Source organism: Seriola aureovittata, chromosome 5 (assembly GCF_021018895.1).
Source record: "Seriola aureovittata isolate HTS-2021-v1 ecotype China chromosome 5, ASM2101889v1, whole genome shotgun sequence".
Taxonomy (NCBI): domain Eukaryota; kingdom Metazoa; phylum Chordata; class Actinopteri; order Carangiformes; family Carangidae; genus Seriola; species Seriola aureovittata.
In genome coordinates, this window is record NC_079368.1 from 17,459,726 (window position 1) to 17,479,236 (window position 19,511).

Genomic DNA, 19,511 nt, shown 5'->3' on the forward strand with positions numbered 1-19,511 from the left:
ACAAACTGAGTCGGGGACGTTCAGTTTCTCCAGAGACGAGAGCTCCAGATCACATGTACTAACATGGTCATATCACTGCCATTAAAAGCTTTTAGTTTTTTAAACTCAATAATAAATGTTTCGATGGCCAAACTGAGCTGCGGAGTAACAGCCACAAAGAGTGGTTGAAAACTAAAGCTGATAAATAAAAAGCTTCAAATTAAGACTTAGTAGTTTATGGGATTGTTGAGTAGCAATATAAAAGCTAGCCACCAAAACGGAGATAAGAATAGAGCAGAAATGTGACTTACAATCATCAGGTGGACACAAACACCACTGCAGGTGAATGCTGTGATGTGATAGGCAACAGTTTACTAATAAATGATCTATACTTACATGTCAGGGCTGTGTCAGTCAGCTCTTCTGCCTAGTGGACAAAAAATATATAAATTAACGAAGCTTGAAACATAAAACATGTATCTTCAGTCTATAAATCTATGAGCAAAGCTGAAACTGTTTTAAACTCAGTGATAACTGATTTCATATACTTTGTTTTGCTTGTTTTTTAAAGAAAGAATACAATCTAAAAAGAACCAAAATGCATGAGACAGTCAAGTAAAAATACAGCCAGTATTTATGGACAGTGAGCACATGATTCAGAGCTGACAGTCAGGCTGCAGGCTGCCAAAAACTGACCCCACACAACCCCGACCACCCACATGAATCAGATCTGTTGGCCGGGGTCAGAGGTGAGAGCAGGTTTTGGATCCAGATCCTTGTGAGTGTTGGGTGAAGCCCAGCCAGGGTGAATCCACTCAGCTCCGTGTGTGTGTGTGTGTGTGTGTGTGTGTGTGTGTGTGTGTGTGTGTGTGTGTGTGTGTGTGTGTGTGTGTGATATCACACACACACACACACCCCCCCTCCCCCCGAGCTTTGCCTCCACTGCGACACGATCTGTCACTTTATTCCATCCGAGCCGTGTCAGCAGAACAGGCCACTCGCCTTGGAGAAAGTCTGCTCAGCACAGACTGTCTCTCTACACACATCACCCTCACCCCCCACCCCTCCAAAAGCCACTGAAGACAAACTGTTGCTGCAACTCACATTCTACTTTTTAAAGTCACAGTTTTTAACTAAAATATCCACCAACTTTGACTTTCTTTAAATATTCTCACTGGAGGGAAAAGATGATAAGATCTTGGTGGTTTTCCAAGATTTTTAACTCCAGACACACTGTAAAAAAATTAATAATTAAGTTGAGAAAAAAAAAAAAATATATATAGATATATGAGTTTCAAACCCAACTTAAATTGTAACCAAATCTTAAATGCTTTTACAGACCAGCAAACAAACCTCCATTAAAGTTGTTGATATTCACTTAGATAAACTACGGTATTTCTATAGTAAATTCATCAATTAATTTCTTTTGAGTTTGCTCAACAATTGTAACACTTTTTGCAGCAAAAGTTTTACTTTTTCTAAATTGAAAAAGTTAAATCTGAACATTATCCATCTAAAAAGGTTTGTGCTCAAAAATCGAAACAATAGTCAAGTGACTAGCGGCTTTAGTAGAGGTCTAAAGGCTGTGAGATCTTTGTAACTCTCAGGTTTATCTCATGATGCTAACCTGTTTCTTTCCTGTCTCCACAGATCCACTCTGCTAAGCAGGGTCTAAAACTTATAAACTGAAGAAACCAGAGTGAAGACAAACCCCTGACAAGCTAGCCGTGCCCTGCTCAGCGCCGCTGTTGTCCGAACCAAGTATCCCTGTGTTGGAAGGGAAATGACAATCTCTACTTTGGCTGGCGAGGACCTTTTGGTGTTCCCTCCAGCTTCAGATTTCTATGAAGCTCTGCTTTTCCTTACCCTCTTTGCTCTTTGTGCTGTATATTTCAGGACAGCTGTTTTTTTCATCTCTTTGTATGACTTTGTAGTCTTTTTTTTAAAAAAAAAAAAAGCCGCCACAAACCTTCATGATAAAAGCCAAGGGAGGTGCTTTTTCTTGTCCGAAGCATTTCACCCTGAATCGTTGGGGTTTGTCCCCCATCCCCCACCCCCCACCAGTTTTCAACCCATTTTTTCCACTGAAACTACAAAGTTAGCTGCTGGTTGGCTAACGTAACAGAAATGCTACTCTCTCTCTCTCTCTCCCTCTGGTTCCACAAGCCAGCACTCTGTACAGAGAAGTCGAACCTTAACCCGCAACACTGTTGTTCATCATTAAGCTAGCCATTATTTGTAGTTTGGTTTCGTCTCTTTCCTTTGTACGATACCTGAGTATCTTACGCCTCATGTCTCTGTTAATTGTGACGTTTAAGAGAAAATGCACTGGCTGCATTTTAAAGATGTAACTGAGTTTTTTTTTTGTTTATTTGTGTTGTATAAAGGTGTTTTTCTTAAGCAGGAAGCAACACTACCTTGTTGTTTGTCTTTGACCCCCTCTCAGCCTCAGTGTGCGTCAAACAAAGTCAGCATCAACCAAAGTGTTTCTCTTCTGAACAGCATCTTTCCAAGGTAGGAGCTGGGGCTTATGATGCTGTTAGATGCTCTGACAAGCGCTTTGTTTGAGGCACACCGAGGCCCCTCAGCAGTGAGCTTAAATGGAAGGTGTGATGATGTGTGTTTCCTGTTGTCCCTGATAATCTGTGTTGAAATAGCCCTCTGCTGTGGTTCAGGTGAACCAGGGTGTGGGCTAACATTCATACTCTCCTTTTTGTTCCTGCTCTACCTGCTAATGTAGAAAATGAGTGTGGTTGTGCTGCCCCCTGGTGGTTCAGTCAGAAAAGTGAATGGATTTGTGTGGTTGAATAATGTGAACTGAGGATTGTTTTTCTGTTGAAACCCTACACAGGTTAAATAATATCCTTTGTTGTTATTTTTAAGATTATTAAAAGTATAGTTTCTTCCCTGTTTATTTATAAATCTATTTGTGTAGTCACATTATGTCCTCATGCCAATATGTACTGTTATTTTATTGTTATTTAATTTTGTACTAGGTACATAACATGCTTAAGTAGTCCTCACATATTGGCTTGATTATTATTTTTATACAAGTTTGTATGAGACACTTATTTTTCAAGGTACGAAATCAGAGTATGAAGTTGAATATGTTTGACTGATGTCTGCTTTACCTTGAGTGCTCCTCTCACCACAGAGTACTGTTGTGTTTTATTGTGTACATACTGTATGGTTCTTTTTCTCCCTCGCTGTGTTCATCCATTTGTATTTGGACTGTTAAAATTGAATAGAAGAATGTTTATTAAATGAGTTAGTTGTGTTTAAAAAGAGAAAGTTAATAAAAGAATGTTTAAAATTATCTGATGATTGCGTTTGTCATTTTTTGAGTGTAAGTTACCCTTTGAAACAGTTTGTGTAATCTAAACTTAAGGGGCAACTTACTTCCTTTCTGAAGCTCTCAACTACATGCATACACATATGCTTTCATGCTATGACCTTCTTATGCCTTACTATACTATGTAATTTTTATTTACTTTTTATGCCTTACTACAATATGACGTTTTTATGAGTTCTTATACCTTACTATACTATGACGTTTTTATACCTTGATATACTATGACGTTTTTTGCCGTTTTTGTACCATACTACACTTAGATTTTTTTTGGCTAATTATATCGTTTCGTCTCATGCCTTGCCATACTATGACGTTTTTATGACCTTTTATGCTTTAATATACTATGATGTTTTTTTGACGTTTTATGCCATACTATACTTAGATTTTTTTGGGCATTTCTCTGCCATACTATGCTTAGATGTTTTTTGGCATTTTTATGCCTCATCATATTATTTCGTCTCATACCTTCACATACTATAACGTTTTTATGACCTTTTATGCCTTAATATACTATTATGTTTTTTTGACGTTTTCTACCATACTATGCTATGATGTTTTGTGGCATTTGTATCCCTAATTATATTATTTCGTCTCATACCTTCACATACTATGACGTTTTTATGACCTTTTATGCCTTAATATACTATGATGTTTTTTTGACGTTTTATGCCATACTATACTATGACGTTTTTGGCATTTTTCTGCCATACTATGCTTAGATGTTTTTTGGCATTTTTATGCCTCATTATATTATTTCGTCTCATACCTTCACATCCTATGACGTTTTTATGACCTTTTATGCCTTAATATACTATGATGTTTTTTTGACATTTTATGCCATACTATACTATGACGTTTTTGGCATTTTTCTGCCATACTGTGCTTAGATGTTTTTTGGCATTTGTATGCCTCATCATATTATTTCGTCTCATACCTTCACATACTATGACGTTTTTATGACCTTTTATGCCTTAATATACTATGATGTTTTTTTTACGTTTTATGCCATACTATACTATGACATTTCTTGGCATTTTTCTGCCATACTATGCTTAGATGTTTTTTGGCATTTTTAAGCCTCATTATATTATTTCGTCTCATACCTTCACATACTATGACGTTTTTATGACCTTTTATGCCTTAATATTCTATGATGTTTTTTTGACGTTTTATGCCATACTATACTATGATGTCTTTTGGCAACATTATGCCTTACTATACTATCTTGTATGATGCCTGACAATACTATGACTTTTTTTATGACCTTTTATGCCATACTATACTATGATGTTTTTTGGCATTTTTATGCCTCATTATATTATTTCGTCTCATACCTTCACATCCTATGACGTTTCTATGACCTTTTATGCCTTAATATACTATGATGTTTTTTTGACGTTTTATGCCATACTATACTATGACGTTTTTGGCATTTTTCTGCCATACTATGCTTAGATGTTTTTTGGCATTTTTATGCCTCATCATATTATTTCGTCTCATACCTTCACATACTATTACGTTTTTATGACCTTTTATGCCTTAATATACTATGATGTTTTTTTTGACGTTTTATGCCATACTATACTATGATGTCTTTTGGCAACATTATGCCTTACTATACTATCTTGTATGATGCCTGACAATACTATGACTTTTTTTATGACCTTTTATGCCATACTATACTATGATGTTTTTTGGCATTTTTATGCCTCATTATATTATTTCGTCTCATACCTTCACATCCTATGACGTTTCTATGACCTTTTATGCCTTAATATACTATGACGTTTTTATGACCTATTATGCCTTAATATACTATGATGTTTTTTTGACGTTTTATGCCATACTATACTATGATGTTTTTTTTGCATTTTTATGCCTCATTTTATTATTTCGTCTCATACCTTCACATCCTATGACATTTTTATGACCTTTTATGCCTTGATATACTATGATGTTTTTTTGACATTTTATGCCATACTATACTATGACATTTTTTGGCATTTTTCTAAGGTACTATACTTAGATTTTTTTTCGCATTGTTATGCCTAATTATATCATTTCGTCTCATGCCTTGCCATACTACGACGTTTTTATGACCTTTTATGCCTTTATATACTATGATGTTTTTTTGACATTTCATGCCATACTATACTATGACGTTTTTGGCATTTTTCTACCATACTATATTTAGATGTTTTTTGGCATTTTTATGCCTCATTATATTATTTCGTCTCATACCTTCACATCCTATGACGTTTCTATGACCTTTTATGCCTTAATATACTATGATGTTTTTTTGACATTTTATGCCATACTATACTATGACGTTTTTTTGGCATTTTTCTACCATACTATACTATGATGTTTTTTGGCATTTTTATGCCTCATTATATTATTTCGTCTCATACCTTCACATCCTATGACGTTTCTATGACCTTTTATGCCTTAATATACTATGATGTTTTTTTGACGTTTTATGCCATACTATACTATGACGTTTTTGGCATTTTTCTGCCATACTATACTATGATGTTTTTTTGCATTTTTATGCCTCATTATATTATTTGTCTCATACCTTCACATACTATGACGTTTTTATGACCTTTTATGTCTTAATATACTATGATGTCTTTTTGACATTTTATGCCATACTATACTATGACATTTCTTGGCATTTTTCTGCCATACTATGCTTAGATGTTTTTTGGCATTTTTAAGCCTCATTATATTATTTCGTCTCATACCTTCACATACTATGACGTTTCTTGGCATTTTTCTGCCATACTATGCTTAGATGTTTTTTGGCATTTTTAAGCCTCATTATATTATTTCGTCTCATACCTTCACATCCTATGACGTTTCTATGACCTTTTATGCCTTAATATACTATGATGTTTTTTTGACGTTTTATGCCATACTATACTATGACGTTTTTGGCATTTTTCTGCCATACTATGCTTAGATGTTTTTTGGCATTTTTATGCCTCATCATATTATTTCGTCTCATACCTTCACATACTATTACGTTTTTATGACCTTTTATGCCTTAATATACTATGATGTTTTTTTTACGTTTTATGCCATACTATACTATGACATTTCTTGGCATTTTTCTGCCATACTATGCTTAGATGTTTTTTGGCATTTTTAAGCCTCATTATATTATTTCGTCTCATACCTTCACATACTATGACGTTTTTATGACCTTTTATGCCTTAATATACTATGATGTTTTTTTGACGTTTTATGCCATACTATACTATTACGTTTTTGGCATTTTTCTGCCATACTATGCTTAGATGTTTTTTGGCATTTTTATGCCTCATCATATTATTTCGTCTCATACCTTCACATACTATTACGTTTTTATGACCTTTTATGCCTTAATATACTATGATGTTTTTTTTACGTTTTATGCCATACTATACTATGACATTTCTTGGCATTTTTCTGCCATACTATGCTTAGATGTTTTTTGGCATTTTTAAGCCTCATTATATTATTTCGTCTCATACCTTCACATACTATGACGTTTTTATGACCTTTTATGCCTTAATATTCTATGATGTTTTTTTGACGTTTTATGCCATACTATACTATGACGTTTTGTGGGATTTGTATCCCTAATTATATCATTTCGTCTCATGCCTTCACATACTATGACGTTTTTATGACCTTTTATGCCTTAATATACTATGATGTTTTTTTGACGTTTTATGCCATACTATATTTATATGTTTTTTGGCATTTTTATGCTTCATTATATTATTTAATCTCATGCCCTGCCATAATATGAAGTTTTTATGACCTTTTATGCCTTAATATACTTTGATGTTTTTTTGACGTTTGATGCCATACTATACTATGACATTTTTTGGCATTTTTCTAAGGTACTATACTTAGATTTTTTTTCGCATTGTTATGCCTAATTATATCATTTCGTCTCATGCCTTGCCATACTACGACGTTTTTATGACCTTTTATGCCTTTATATACTATGATGTTTTTTTGACATTTCATGCCATACTATACTATGACGTTTTTGGCATTTTTCTACCATACTATATTTAGATGTTTTTTGGCATTTTTATGCCTCATTATATTATTTCGTCTCATACCTTCACATCCTATGACGTTTCTATGACCTTTTATGCCTTAATATACTATGATGTCTTTTTGACATTTTATGCCATACTATACTATGACATTTCTTGGCATTTTTCTGCCATACTATGCTTAGATGTTTTTTGGCATTTTTAAGCCTCATTATATTATTTCGTCTCATACCTTCACATACTATAACGTTTTTATGACCTTTTATGCCTTAATATACTATTATGTTTTTTTGACGTTTTCTACCATACTATGCTATGATGTTTTGTGGCATTTGTATCCCTAATTATATTATTTCGTCTCATACCTTCACATACTATGACGTTTTTATGACCTTTTATGCCTTAATATACTATGATGTTTTTTTTACGTTTTATGCCATACTATACTATGACGTTTTTGGCATTTTTCTGCCATACTATGCTTAGATGTTTTTTGGCATTTGTATGCCTCATCATATTATTTCGTCTCATACCTTCACATACTATTACGTTTTTATGACCTTTTATGCCTTAATATACTATGATGTTTTTTTTACGTTTTATGCCATACTATACTATGACGTTTTGTGGCATTTGTATCCCTAATTATATCATTTCGTCTCATGCCTTCACATACTATGACGTTTTTATGACCTTTTATGCCTTAATATACTATGATGTTTTTTTGACGTTTTATGCCATACTATATTTATATGTTTTTTGGCATTTTTATGCTTCATTATATTATTTAATCTCATGCCCTGCCATAATATGAAGTTTTTATGACCTTTTATGCCTTAATATACTTTGATGTTTTTTTGACGTTTGATGCCATACTATACTATGATGTCTTTTGGCAACATTATGCCTTACTATACTATCTTGTATGATGCCTGACAATACTATGACTTTTTTTATGACCTTTTATGCCATACTATACTATGATGTTTTTTGGCATTTTTATGCCTCATTATATTATTTCGTCTCATACCTTCACATCCTATGACGTTTTTATGACCTTTTATGCCTTAATATACTATGACGTTTTTATGACCTTTTATGCCTTAATATACTATGATGTTTTTTTGACGTTTTATGCCATACTATACTATGATGTTTTTTGGCATTTTTATGCCTCATTATATTATTTGTCTCATACCTTCACATACTATGACGTTTTTATGACCTTTTATGTCTTAATATACTATGATGTTTTTTTGACGTTTTATGCCATACTATACTATGACGTTTTTGGCATTTTTCTGCCATACTGTGCTTAGATGTTTTTTGGCATTTGTATGCCTCATCATATTATTTCGTCTCATACCTTCACATACTATGACGTTTTTATGACCTTTTATGTCTTAATATACTATGATGTTTTTTTGACGTTTTATGCCATACTATACTATGACGTTTTTGGCATTTTTCTGCCATACTGTGCTTAGATGTTTTTTGGCATTTGTATGCCTCATCATATTATTTCGTCTCATACCTTCACATACTATGACGTTTTTATGACCTTTTATGCCTTAATATACTATGATGTTTTTTTGACGTTTTATGCCATACTATACTATGACGTTTTGTGGCATTTGTATCCCTAATTATATCATTTCGTCTCATGCCTTCACATAATATGAAGTTTTTATGACCTTTTATGCCTTAATATACTTTGATGTTTTTTTGACGTTTTATGCCATACTATACTATGATGTCTTTTGGCAACATTATGCCTTACTATACTATCTTGTATGATGCCTGACAATACTATGACTTTTTTTATGACCTTTTATGCCTCAATATACTATGATGTTTTTTTGACGTTTTATGCCATACTATACTATGACGTTTTTTTTGCATTTTTCTACCATACTATACTATGATGTTTTTTGGCATTTTTATGCCTCATTATATTATTTCGTCTCATACCTTCACATCCTATGACGTTTCTATGACATTTTATGCCTTAATATACTATGATGTTTTTTTGACGTTTTATGCCATACTATACTATGATGTTTTTTGGCATTTTTCTGCAGTACTATACTTAGATGTTTTTTTGGCAACACTATGCCTTACTATACTATCTTGTATGATGCCTGACAATACTATGACTTTTTTTATGATGTTTTATGCCTTAATATACTATGATGTCTTTTTGACATTTTATGCCATACTATACTATGACATTTCTTGGCATTTTTCTACCATACTATACTATGATGTTTTTTGGCATTTTTATGCCCCATTATATTATTTCGTCTCAAACCTTCACATCCTATGACGTTTTTATGACCTATTATGCCTTAATATACTATGATGTTTTTTTGACGTTTTATGCCATACTATACTATGATGTTTTTTTTGCATTTTTATGCCTCATTTTATTATTTCGTCTCATACCTTCACATCCTATGACATTTTTATGACCTTTTAGGCCTTGATATACTATGATGTTTTTTTGACATTTTATGCCATACTATACTATGACATTTTTTAGCATTTTTCTAAGGTACTATACTTAGATTTTTTTTCGCATTGTTATGCCTAATTATATCATTTCGTCTCATGCCTTGCCATACTACGACGTTTCTATGACCTTTTATGCCTTAATATACTATGATGTTTTTTTGACGTTTTATGCCATACTATACTATGACGTTTTTGGCATTTTTCTGCCATACTGTGCTTAGATGTTTTTTGGCATTTGTATGCCTCATCATATTATTTCGTCTCATACCTTCACATATTATGACGTTTTTATGACCTTTTATGTCTTAATATACTATGATGTTTTTTTGACGTTTTATGCCATACTATACTATGACGTTTTTGGCATTTTTCTGCCATACTGTGCTTAGATGTTTTTTGGCATTTGTATGCCTCATCATATTATTTCGTCTCATACCTTCACATACTATGACGTTTTTATGACCTTTTATGCCTTAATATACTATGATGTTTTTTTGACGTTTTATGCCATACTATACTATGACGTTTTGTGGCATTTGTATCCCTAATTATATCATTTCGTCTCATGCCTTCACATAATATGAAGTTTTTATGACCTTTTATGCCTTAATATACTTTGATGTTTTTTTGACGTTTTATGCCATACTATACTATGATGTCTTTTGGCAACATTATGCCTTACTATACTATCTTGTATGATGCCTGACAATACTATGACTTTTTTTATGACCTTTTATGCCTCAATATACTATGATGTTTTTTTGACGTTTTATGCCATACTATACTATGACGTTTTTTTTGCATTTTTCTACCATACTATACTATGATGTTTTTTGGCATTTTTATGCCTCATTATATTATTTCGTCTCATACCTTCACATCCTATGACGTTTCTATGACATTTTATGCCTTAATATACTATGATGTTTTTTTGACGTTTTATGCCATACTATACTATGATGTTTTTTGGCATTTTTCTGCAGTACTATACTTAGATGTTTTTTTGGCAACACTATGCCTTACTATACTATCTTGTATGATGCCTGACAATACTATGACTTTTTTTATGATGTTTTATGCCTTAATATACTATGATGTCTTTTTGACATTTTATGCCATACTATACTATGACATTTCTTGGCATTTTTCTACCATACTATACTATGATGTTTTTTGGCATTTTTATGCCCCATTATATTATTTCGTCTCAAACCTTCACATCCTATGACGTTTTTATGACCTATTATGCCTTAATATACTATGATGTTTTTTTGACGTTTTATGCCATACTATACTATGATGTTTTTTTTGCATTTTTATGCCTCATTTTATTATTTCGTCTCATACCTTCACATCCTATGACATTTTTATGACCTTTTATGCCTTGATATACTATGATGTTTTTTTGACATTTTATGCCATACTATACTATGACATTTTTTAGCATTTTTCTAAGGTACTATACTTAGATTTTTTTTCGCATTGTTATGCCTAATTATATCATTTCGTCTCATGCCTTGCCATACTACGACGTTTTTATGACCTTTTATGCCTTAATATACTATGATGTTTTTTTGACGTTTTATGCCATACTATACTATGACGTTTTTGGCATTTTTCTGCCATACTGTGCTTAGATGTTTTGTGGCATTTGTATCCCTAATTATATTATTTCGTCTCATACCTTCACATCCTATGACGTTTTTATGACCTTTTATGCCTTAATATACTATGATGTTTTTTTGACGTTTTATGCCATACTATACTATGATGTTTTTTGGCATTTTTCTGCCGTACTATACTTAGATGTTTTTTTGGCAACATTATGCCTTACTATACTATCTTGTATGATGCCTGACAATACTATGACTTTTTTTATGATGTTTTATGCCTTAATATACTATGATGTCTTTTTGACATTTTATGCCATACTATACTATGACACTTCTTGGCATTTTTCTGCCATACTATGCTTAGATGTTTTTTGGCATTTTTAAGCCTCATTATATTATTTCGTCTCATACCTTCACATACTATGACGTTTTTATGACCTTTTATGCCTTAATATTCTATGATGTTTTTTTGACGTTTTATGCCATACTATACTATGACGTTTTGTGGGATTTGTATCCCTAATTATATCATTTCGTCTCATGCCTTGCCATATTATGAAGTTTATAGGACCTTTTATGCCTTAATATACTATGATGTTTTTTTGACGTTTTATGCCATACTATACTATGACGTTTTTTTGGCATTTTTCTACTATACTATACTATGATGTTTTTTGACATTTTTATGCCTCATTATATTATTTCGTCTCATACCTTAACATACTATGACGTTTTTATGACCTTTTATGCCTTAATATACTATGATGTTTTTTTTACGTTTTATGCCATACTATACTATGACGTTTTGTGGCATTTGTATCCCTAATTATATCATTTCGTCTCATGCCTTCACATACTATGACGTTTTTATGACCTTTTATGCCTTAATATACTATGATGTTTTTTTGACGTTTTATGCCATACTATATTTATATGTTTTTTGGCATTTTTATACTTCATTATATTATTTAATCTCATGCCCTGCCATAATATGAAGTTTTTATGACCTTTTATGCCTTAATATACTTTGATGTTTTTTTGACGTTTTATGCCATACTATACTATGATGTCTTTTGGCAACATCATGCCTTACTATACTATCTTGTATGATGCCTGACAATACTATGACTTTTTTTATGACCTTTTATGCCATACTGTGCTTAGATGTTTTTTGGCATTTTTATGCCTCATCATATTATTTCGTCTCATACCTTCACATACTATGACGTTTTTATGACCTTTTATGTCTTAATATACTATGATGTTTTTTTGACGTTTTATGCCATACTATACTATGACGTTTTTGGCATTTTTCTGCCATACTGTGCTTAGATGTTTTTTGGCATTTGTATGCCTCATCATATTATTTCGTCTCATACCTTCACATACTATGACGTTTTTATGACCTTTTATGCCTTAATATACTATGATGTTTTTTTGACGTTTTATGCCATACTATACTATGACGTTTTTTTGGCATTTTTCTACCATACTATACTATGATGTTTTTTGGCATTTTTATGCCTCATTATATCATTTCGTCTCATGCCTTAACATACTATGACGTTTTTATGACCTTTTATGCCTTAATATACTATGATGTTTTTTTGACGTTTTATGCCATACTATACTATGATGTTTTTTGGCATTTTTCTGCAGTACTATACTTAGATGTTTTTTTGTCAACATTATGCCTTACTATACTATCTTGTATGATGCCTGACAATACTATGACTTTTTTTATGATGTTTTATGCCTTAATATACTATGATGTCTTTTTGACATTTTATGCCATACTATACTATGACATTTCTTGGCATTTTTCTACCATACTATACTATGACGTTTTTGGCATTTTTCTGCCATACTGTGCTTAGATGTTTTGTGGCATTTGTATCCCTAATTATATTATTTCGTCTCATACCTTCACATCCTATGACGTTTTTATGACCTTTTATGCCTTAATATACTATGATGTTTTTTTGACGTTTTATGCCATACTATACTATGATGTTTTTTGGCATTTTTCTGCCGTACTATACTTAGATGTTTTTTTGGCAACATTATGCCTTACTATACTATCTTGTATGATGCCTGACAATACTATGACTTTTTTTATGATGTTTTATGCCTTAATATACTATGATGTCTTTTTGACATTTTATGCCATACTATACTATGACGTTTCTTGGCATTTTTCTGCCATACTATGCTTAGATGTTTTTTGGCATTTTTAAGCCTCATTATATTATTTCGTCTCATACCTTCACATACTATGACGTTTTTATGACCTTTTATGCCTTAATATTCTATGATGTTTTTTTGACGTTTTATGCCATACTATACTATGACGTTTTGTGGGATTTGTATCCCTAATTATATCATTTCGTCTCATGCCTTGCCATATTATGAAGTTTATAGGACCTTTTATGCCTTAATATACTATGATGTTTTTTTGACATTTTATGCCATACTATACTATGACGTTTTTTTGGCATTTTTCTACCATACTATACTATGATGTTTTTTGACATTTTTATGCCTCATTATATTATTTCGTCTCATACCTTAACATACTATGACGTTTTTATGACCTTTTATGCCTTAATATACTATGATGTTTTTTTTACGTTTTATGCCATACTATACTATGACGTTTTGTGGCATTTGTATCCCTAATTATATCATTTCGTCTCATGCCTTCACATACTATGACGTTTTTATGACCTTTTATGCCTTAATATACTATGATGTTTTTTTGACGTTTTATGCCATACTATATTTATATGTTTTTTGGCATTTTTATACTTCATTATATTATTTCATCTCATGCCCTGCCATATTATGAAGTTTTTATGACCTTTTATGCCTTAATATACTATGATGTTTTTTTGATGTTTTATGCCATACTATGACGTTTTTTGGCATTTTTCTACCATACTATACTATGATGTCTTTTGGCAACATCATGCCTTACTATACTATCTTGTATGATGCCTGACAATACTATGACTTTTTTTATGACCTTTTATGCCATACTATACTATGATGTTTTTTGGCATTTTTATGCCTCATTATATTATTTCGTCTCATACCTTCACATCCTATGACGTTTCTATGACCTTTTATGCCTTAATATACTATGATGTTTTTTTGACGTTTTATGCCATACTATACTATGACGTGTTTGGCATTTTTCTGCCATACTGTGCTTAGATGTTTTTTGGCATTTTTATGCCTCATCATATTATTTCGTCTCATACCTTCACATACTATGACGTTTTTATGACCTTTTATGCCTTAATATACTATGATGTTTTTTTGACGTTTTATGCCATACTATACTATGACGTTTTTTTGGCATTTTTCTACCATACTATACTATGATGTTTTTTGGCATTTTTATGCCTCATTATATCATTTCGTCTCATGCCTTAACATACTATGACGTTTTTATGACCTTTTATGCCTTAATATACTATGATGTTTTTTTGACGTTTTATGCCATACTATACTATGATGTTTTTTGGCATTTTTCTGCAGTACTATACTTAGATGTTTTTTTGTCAACATTATGCCTTACTATACTATCTTGTATGATGCCTGACAATACTATGACTTTTTTTATGATGTTTTATGCCTTAATATACTATGATGTCTTTTTGACATTTTATGCCATACTATACTATGACATTTCTTGGCATTTTTATGCCCCATTATATTATTTCGTCTCAAACCTTCACATCCTATGACGTTTTTATGACCTATTATGCCTTAATATACTATGATGTTTTTTTGACGTTTTATGCCATACTATACTATGATGTTTTTTTTTGCATTTTTATGCCTCATTTTATTATTTCGTCTCATACCTTCACATCCTATGACATTTTTATGACCTTTTATGCCTTGATATACTATGATGTTTTTTTGACATTTTATGCCATACTATACTATGACATTTTTTGGCATTTTTCTAAGGTACTATACTTAGATTTTTTTTCGCATTGTTATGCCTAATTATATCATTTCGTCTCATGCCTTGCCATACTACGACGTTTTTATGACCTTTTATGCCTTTATATACTATGATGTTTTTTTGACATTTCATGCCATACTATACTATGACGTTTTTGGCATTTTTCTGCCATACTATATTTAGATGTTTTTTGGCATTTTTATGCCTCATTATATTATTTCATCTCATGCCCTGCCATATTATGAAGTTTTTATGACCTTTTATGCCTTAATATACTATGATGTTTTTTTGACGTTTTATGCCATACTATACTATGACGTTTTTTGGCATTTTTCTGCCATACTATACTATGATGTTTTTTTGCATTTTTATGCCTCATTATATTATTTGTCTCATACCTTCACATCCTATGACATTTTTATGACCTTTTATGCCTTGATATACTATGATGTTTTTTTGACATTTTTCTAAGGTACTATACTATTATTACTATACTACTATTTTTTTTCGCATTGTTATCCCTAATTATATAATTTCGTCTCATGCCTTGCCATACTATGACGTTTCTATGACCTTTTATGCCTTAATATACTATGATGTATTTTTGACCTTTTATGCCATACTATGACGTTCTTGGCATTTTTCTACCATACTATGCTTAGATGTTTTTTTGCATTTTTATGCCTCATATCATTTCGTCTCATGCCTTGCCATATTATGACGTTTTTATGACCTTTTATGCCTTAATATACTATGATGTTTTTTTGACGTTTTATGCCATACTATACTATGACGTTTTTATGACCTTTTATGCCATACTATACTATGACGTTTTTTGGCATTTTTCTGCCATACTATACTATGATTTTTTTTGCATTTTTATGCCTCATTATATTATTTGTCTCATACCTTCACATCCTATGACGTTTTTATGACCTTTTATGCCATACTATGACGTTTTTATGACCTTTTATGCCATACTATATTTAGATGTTTTTTGGCATTTTTCTAAGGTACTATACTATTATTACTATACTACTATTTTTTTTCGCATTGTTATGCCTAATTATATCATTTCGTCTCATGCCTTGCCATACTATGACGTTTTTATGACCTTTTATGCCTTAACATACTATGATGTTTTTTTGACATTTTATGCCATACTATACTATGAATTTTTTGGGGCATTTTTATGCCTCATTATATTATTTCGTGTCATACCTTCACATCCTATGAAGTTTCTATGACCTTTTATGCCTTAATATACTATGACGTTTTTTTGACGTTTTATGCCATACTATACTATGACATTTTTTGGCATTTTTCTAAGGTACTATACTTAGATGTTTTTTGGCATTGTTATGCTGAATTATATCATTTCGTCTCATGCCTTGCCATACTATGACGTTTCTATGACTTTTTATGCCTTACTATCCTATGACGTTTGTATGACTCTTTACGCCTTATGACATTTTTATGACTTTTTATGGCTTATTATACAATGCCATTTTTATGCCTTCTATGCCTTATTATACTATGTTGTTTTTATGACTTTTTTCGACTCACTACAATTTAACATTTTCATGACTTTTTATGCTTATGATGATCTTATGCCCTACCTACCTACCTACATACATACATAGTTACATACATACTGTAGTTTTTCACTTTACAGTGCTTTTTGCATGATAAATCAGAAACATATGGAGGGAGTACATTACAAAATGCCTTGAAAGGCAAAACACATTCTCCATGATCAGTATTTGAGGCATCAGTGAGCATGTGGTTGTGTTTTTTGCTGATGGAGTTGTTCCTGTATGGAGGCAGATAATAAAAATACATATCTGGCTCCATCAAGTGGCCGTATGACGGTAACACAACTGAGTTTGTGATTTTTGCTAAGACACCAATATACTGTAGTCTTCAAAGTGTGATGTACTGGTGTTCAAACTATACATAGCTATTAAAAATTACCATGTCAATAACATATATACCATCGTACACACTATTACATGAAAGTCTATGGTCACCATATTGCTGCTCTGTGGTGTTTCTCAAGAAGATACTTTATATTATAAAATTCAATTTACAAATAGTATGGCATTTGAAGAAATACAAAGTATTATCACATTATCATTACACAACAGCGATTCAAACCAGTGTGTTTCAAAACGAATCAGGGGGAGTCAGAAAGATGATTAATAAGAGCAGAAAGTAGAAAAAGAAAACATACATTTCTGTTACACAAAATTATATCGTTCTCTTCAGATATTCCTCTACTATAAACTTCTCTTTTTTTAATTTTTATTGTGAATGAATTCCTATTTTCAGAACACTAAAAATTATTCAAATTATACATCACCTGGTCTTAAACCATAGGTATGATAACAGGTCACAAGAAGACGATGAAACTATGCAGTTTAACTGATGGCATTTAGAGGCTCACATCAAAATGTGCCATCATGTTTCATGTGACATCTTACCCTCTGGCAACTGGAGATCAAAAACTATAGAGAAACACATAACCTGGCCTTCTGATCACAACCCAAAATCACATCATAAAACAACACTGAGTGCTGCTATTCTGACCACATACTGTCTAACTAGTATGTGGCTAACGAGCGCTGTCAGATATAGAGCAAACACATGTCAACATCAGGAGAAAACAAAACACAGTCAGCTGACCGATAGGTTCCAACCCAGATCTACTGGCTGTGAGGCGACAGTGTTAAAAACTGAGCCACGCTGCAGCCAAAACAGTCAATTCTTCCAGTCTGAACATGTGTGCTGCCAGATTGCCCTTGAGCGAGCGACTGAAGCCGTGCTCCACCACTTGGAGAAGACGCATCCTACAGAGTCATCCAAACACCCTGAGCGTGAACATGTTTACTCATTCAAAAATATGTCTTTTGCCCAGTCTCTCTGATTGCTCTCAGGTTGAGGTTGGGAGTCAGTGACCTGGATTATTATCATTTTGTGCTGCAGATGAATCAGCTCTGGCCACCTGCCATTATTGTTCTGTGCCTGTCAATGGAATCTGCTGCAGGCCAGGCTGCTCAACCAGCGTCACAGACAAACACTGGGAAAACCAATTAATCATTTCTGGGTGTGAAGGACTGCAGCTTTTGGTCGAGACTTTAGCTCGTCCAAAAAAGTAAAATGCATCATATGTAGTGTGAAATAAGACCACATGAAGTCAAAGGCAGGATTAATGAGATTATTTATCAGATGAACACTTACATTTTACTATCTTTTTTATCTTTTCAATTTATTTAAAGCTGTTCTGATCAATGTTTTTAAATTAACAATGGATCAAATGAGCCATGTTCAGACAGAGTTAGCAACTAGCTGGTAAACACAGAAGAGCATTTAGCAGCTGAAGAGCCTGGTGGAGACCAAAACAGAGATAAAACAAGATTATTAGATTTACAGGACAATTCATCAGGTAAACAAAAACATGACGCCAAATCAATGATGGAAGTGCTCTGTCTGCTTGATAGCTAACTGTTAGCCAGAATTGTTTGCCAAAACGACTTCATGATTTATGATAACATGTCTGATGTGTTTACAGCTTGCGTCACTGGCCCAAAACAGAGTCTAATAGCAGCACAAGTAGAGAAAAGTTACTGAATGATTGTCTAATTAGCTAATGTCAGCCGTCACAAACTACTGGTCATACCAGACCAAGTAAAGCTAACATAATAAAAAATTAGTGTATACTGTGTCTGTATACAGGACTGTGTAACTTTTGATTTGTAAGAGTGACATTTTGTTTCTTATTCTTTAAAAGTTACAAGAAAGCTCCCTGACGCAAGATATAGACATTGGTTTATCTTTATCTCTCTATTACATTTTTACTTCTTAAATCTAATATTTGAGTTACTGTTATGGATTGGTCAATTACTTTTTTGTTTTGTTTTCAATGTGCACTTTAGCTTGTTGTTTTTCTTTTAATTAAATCTTTTACATGACTGTATTAGAAATGTTATGATTTGATCATTCTATTTCAGTTTAAT

At 32.3% G+C, this 19,511-nt stretch overlaps 1 protein-coding gene across 2 annotated transcripts in view; it reads left to right on the forward strand.

The window, feature by feature from the left end:
* The window catches only part of rasgef1ba (RasGEF domain family, member 1Ba), a 115,955-nt gene extending 112,660 nt beyond the window's left edge, over positions 1-3,295 (forward strand). For both annotated transcript variants that reach the window (XM_056375633.1, XM_056375634.1), the window contains one exon: positions 1,630-3,295. In XM_056375633.1, coding sequence (XP_056231608.1) covers positions 1,630-1,654 — 25 coding nt within the window. In that variant the 3' untranslated portion in view covers positions 1,655-3,295. The remainder of the gene's footprint in view (positions 1-1,629) is intronic.
* The last annotated feature ends 16,216 nt before the right edge of the window (positions 3,296-19,511 follow it).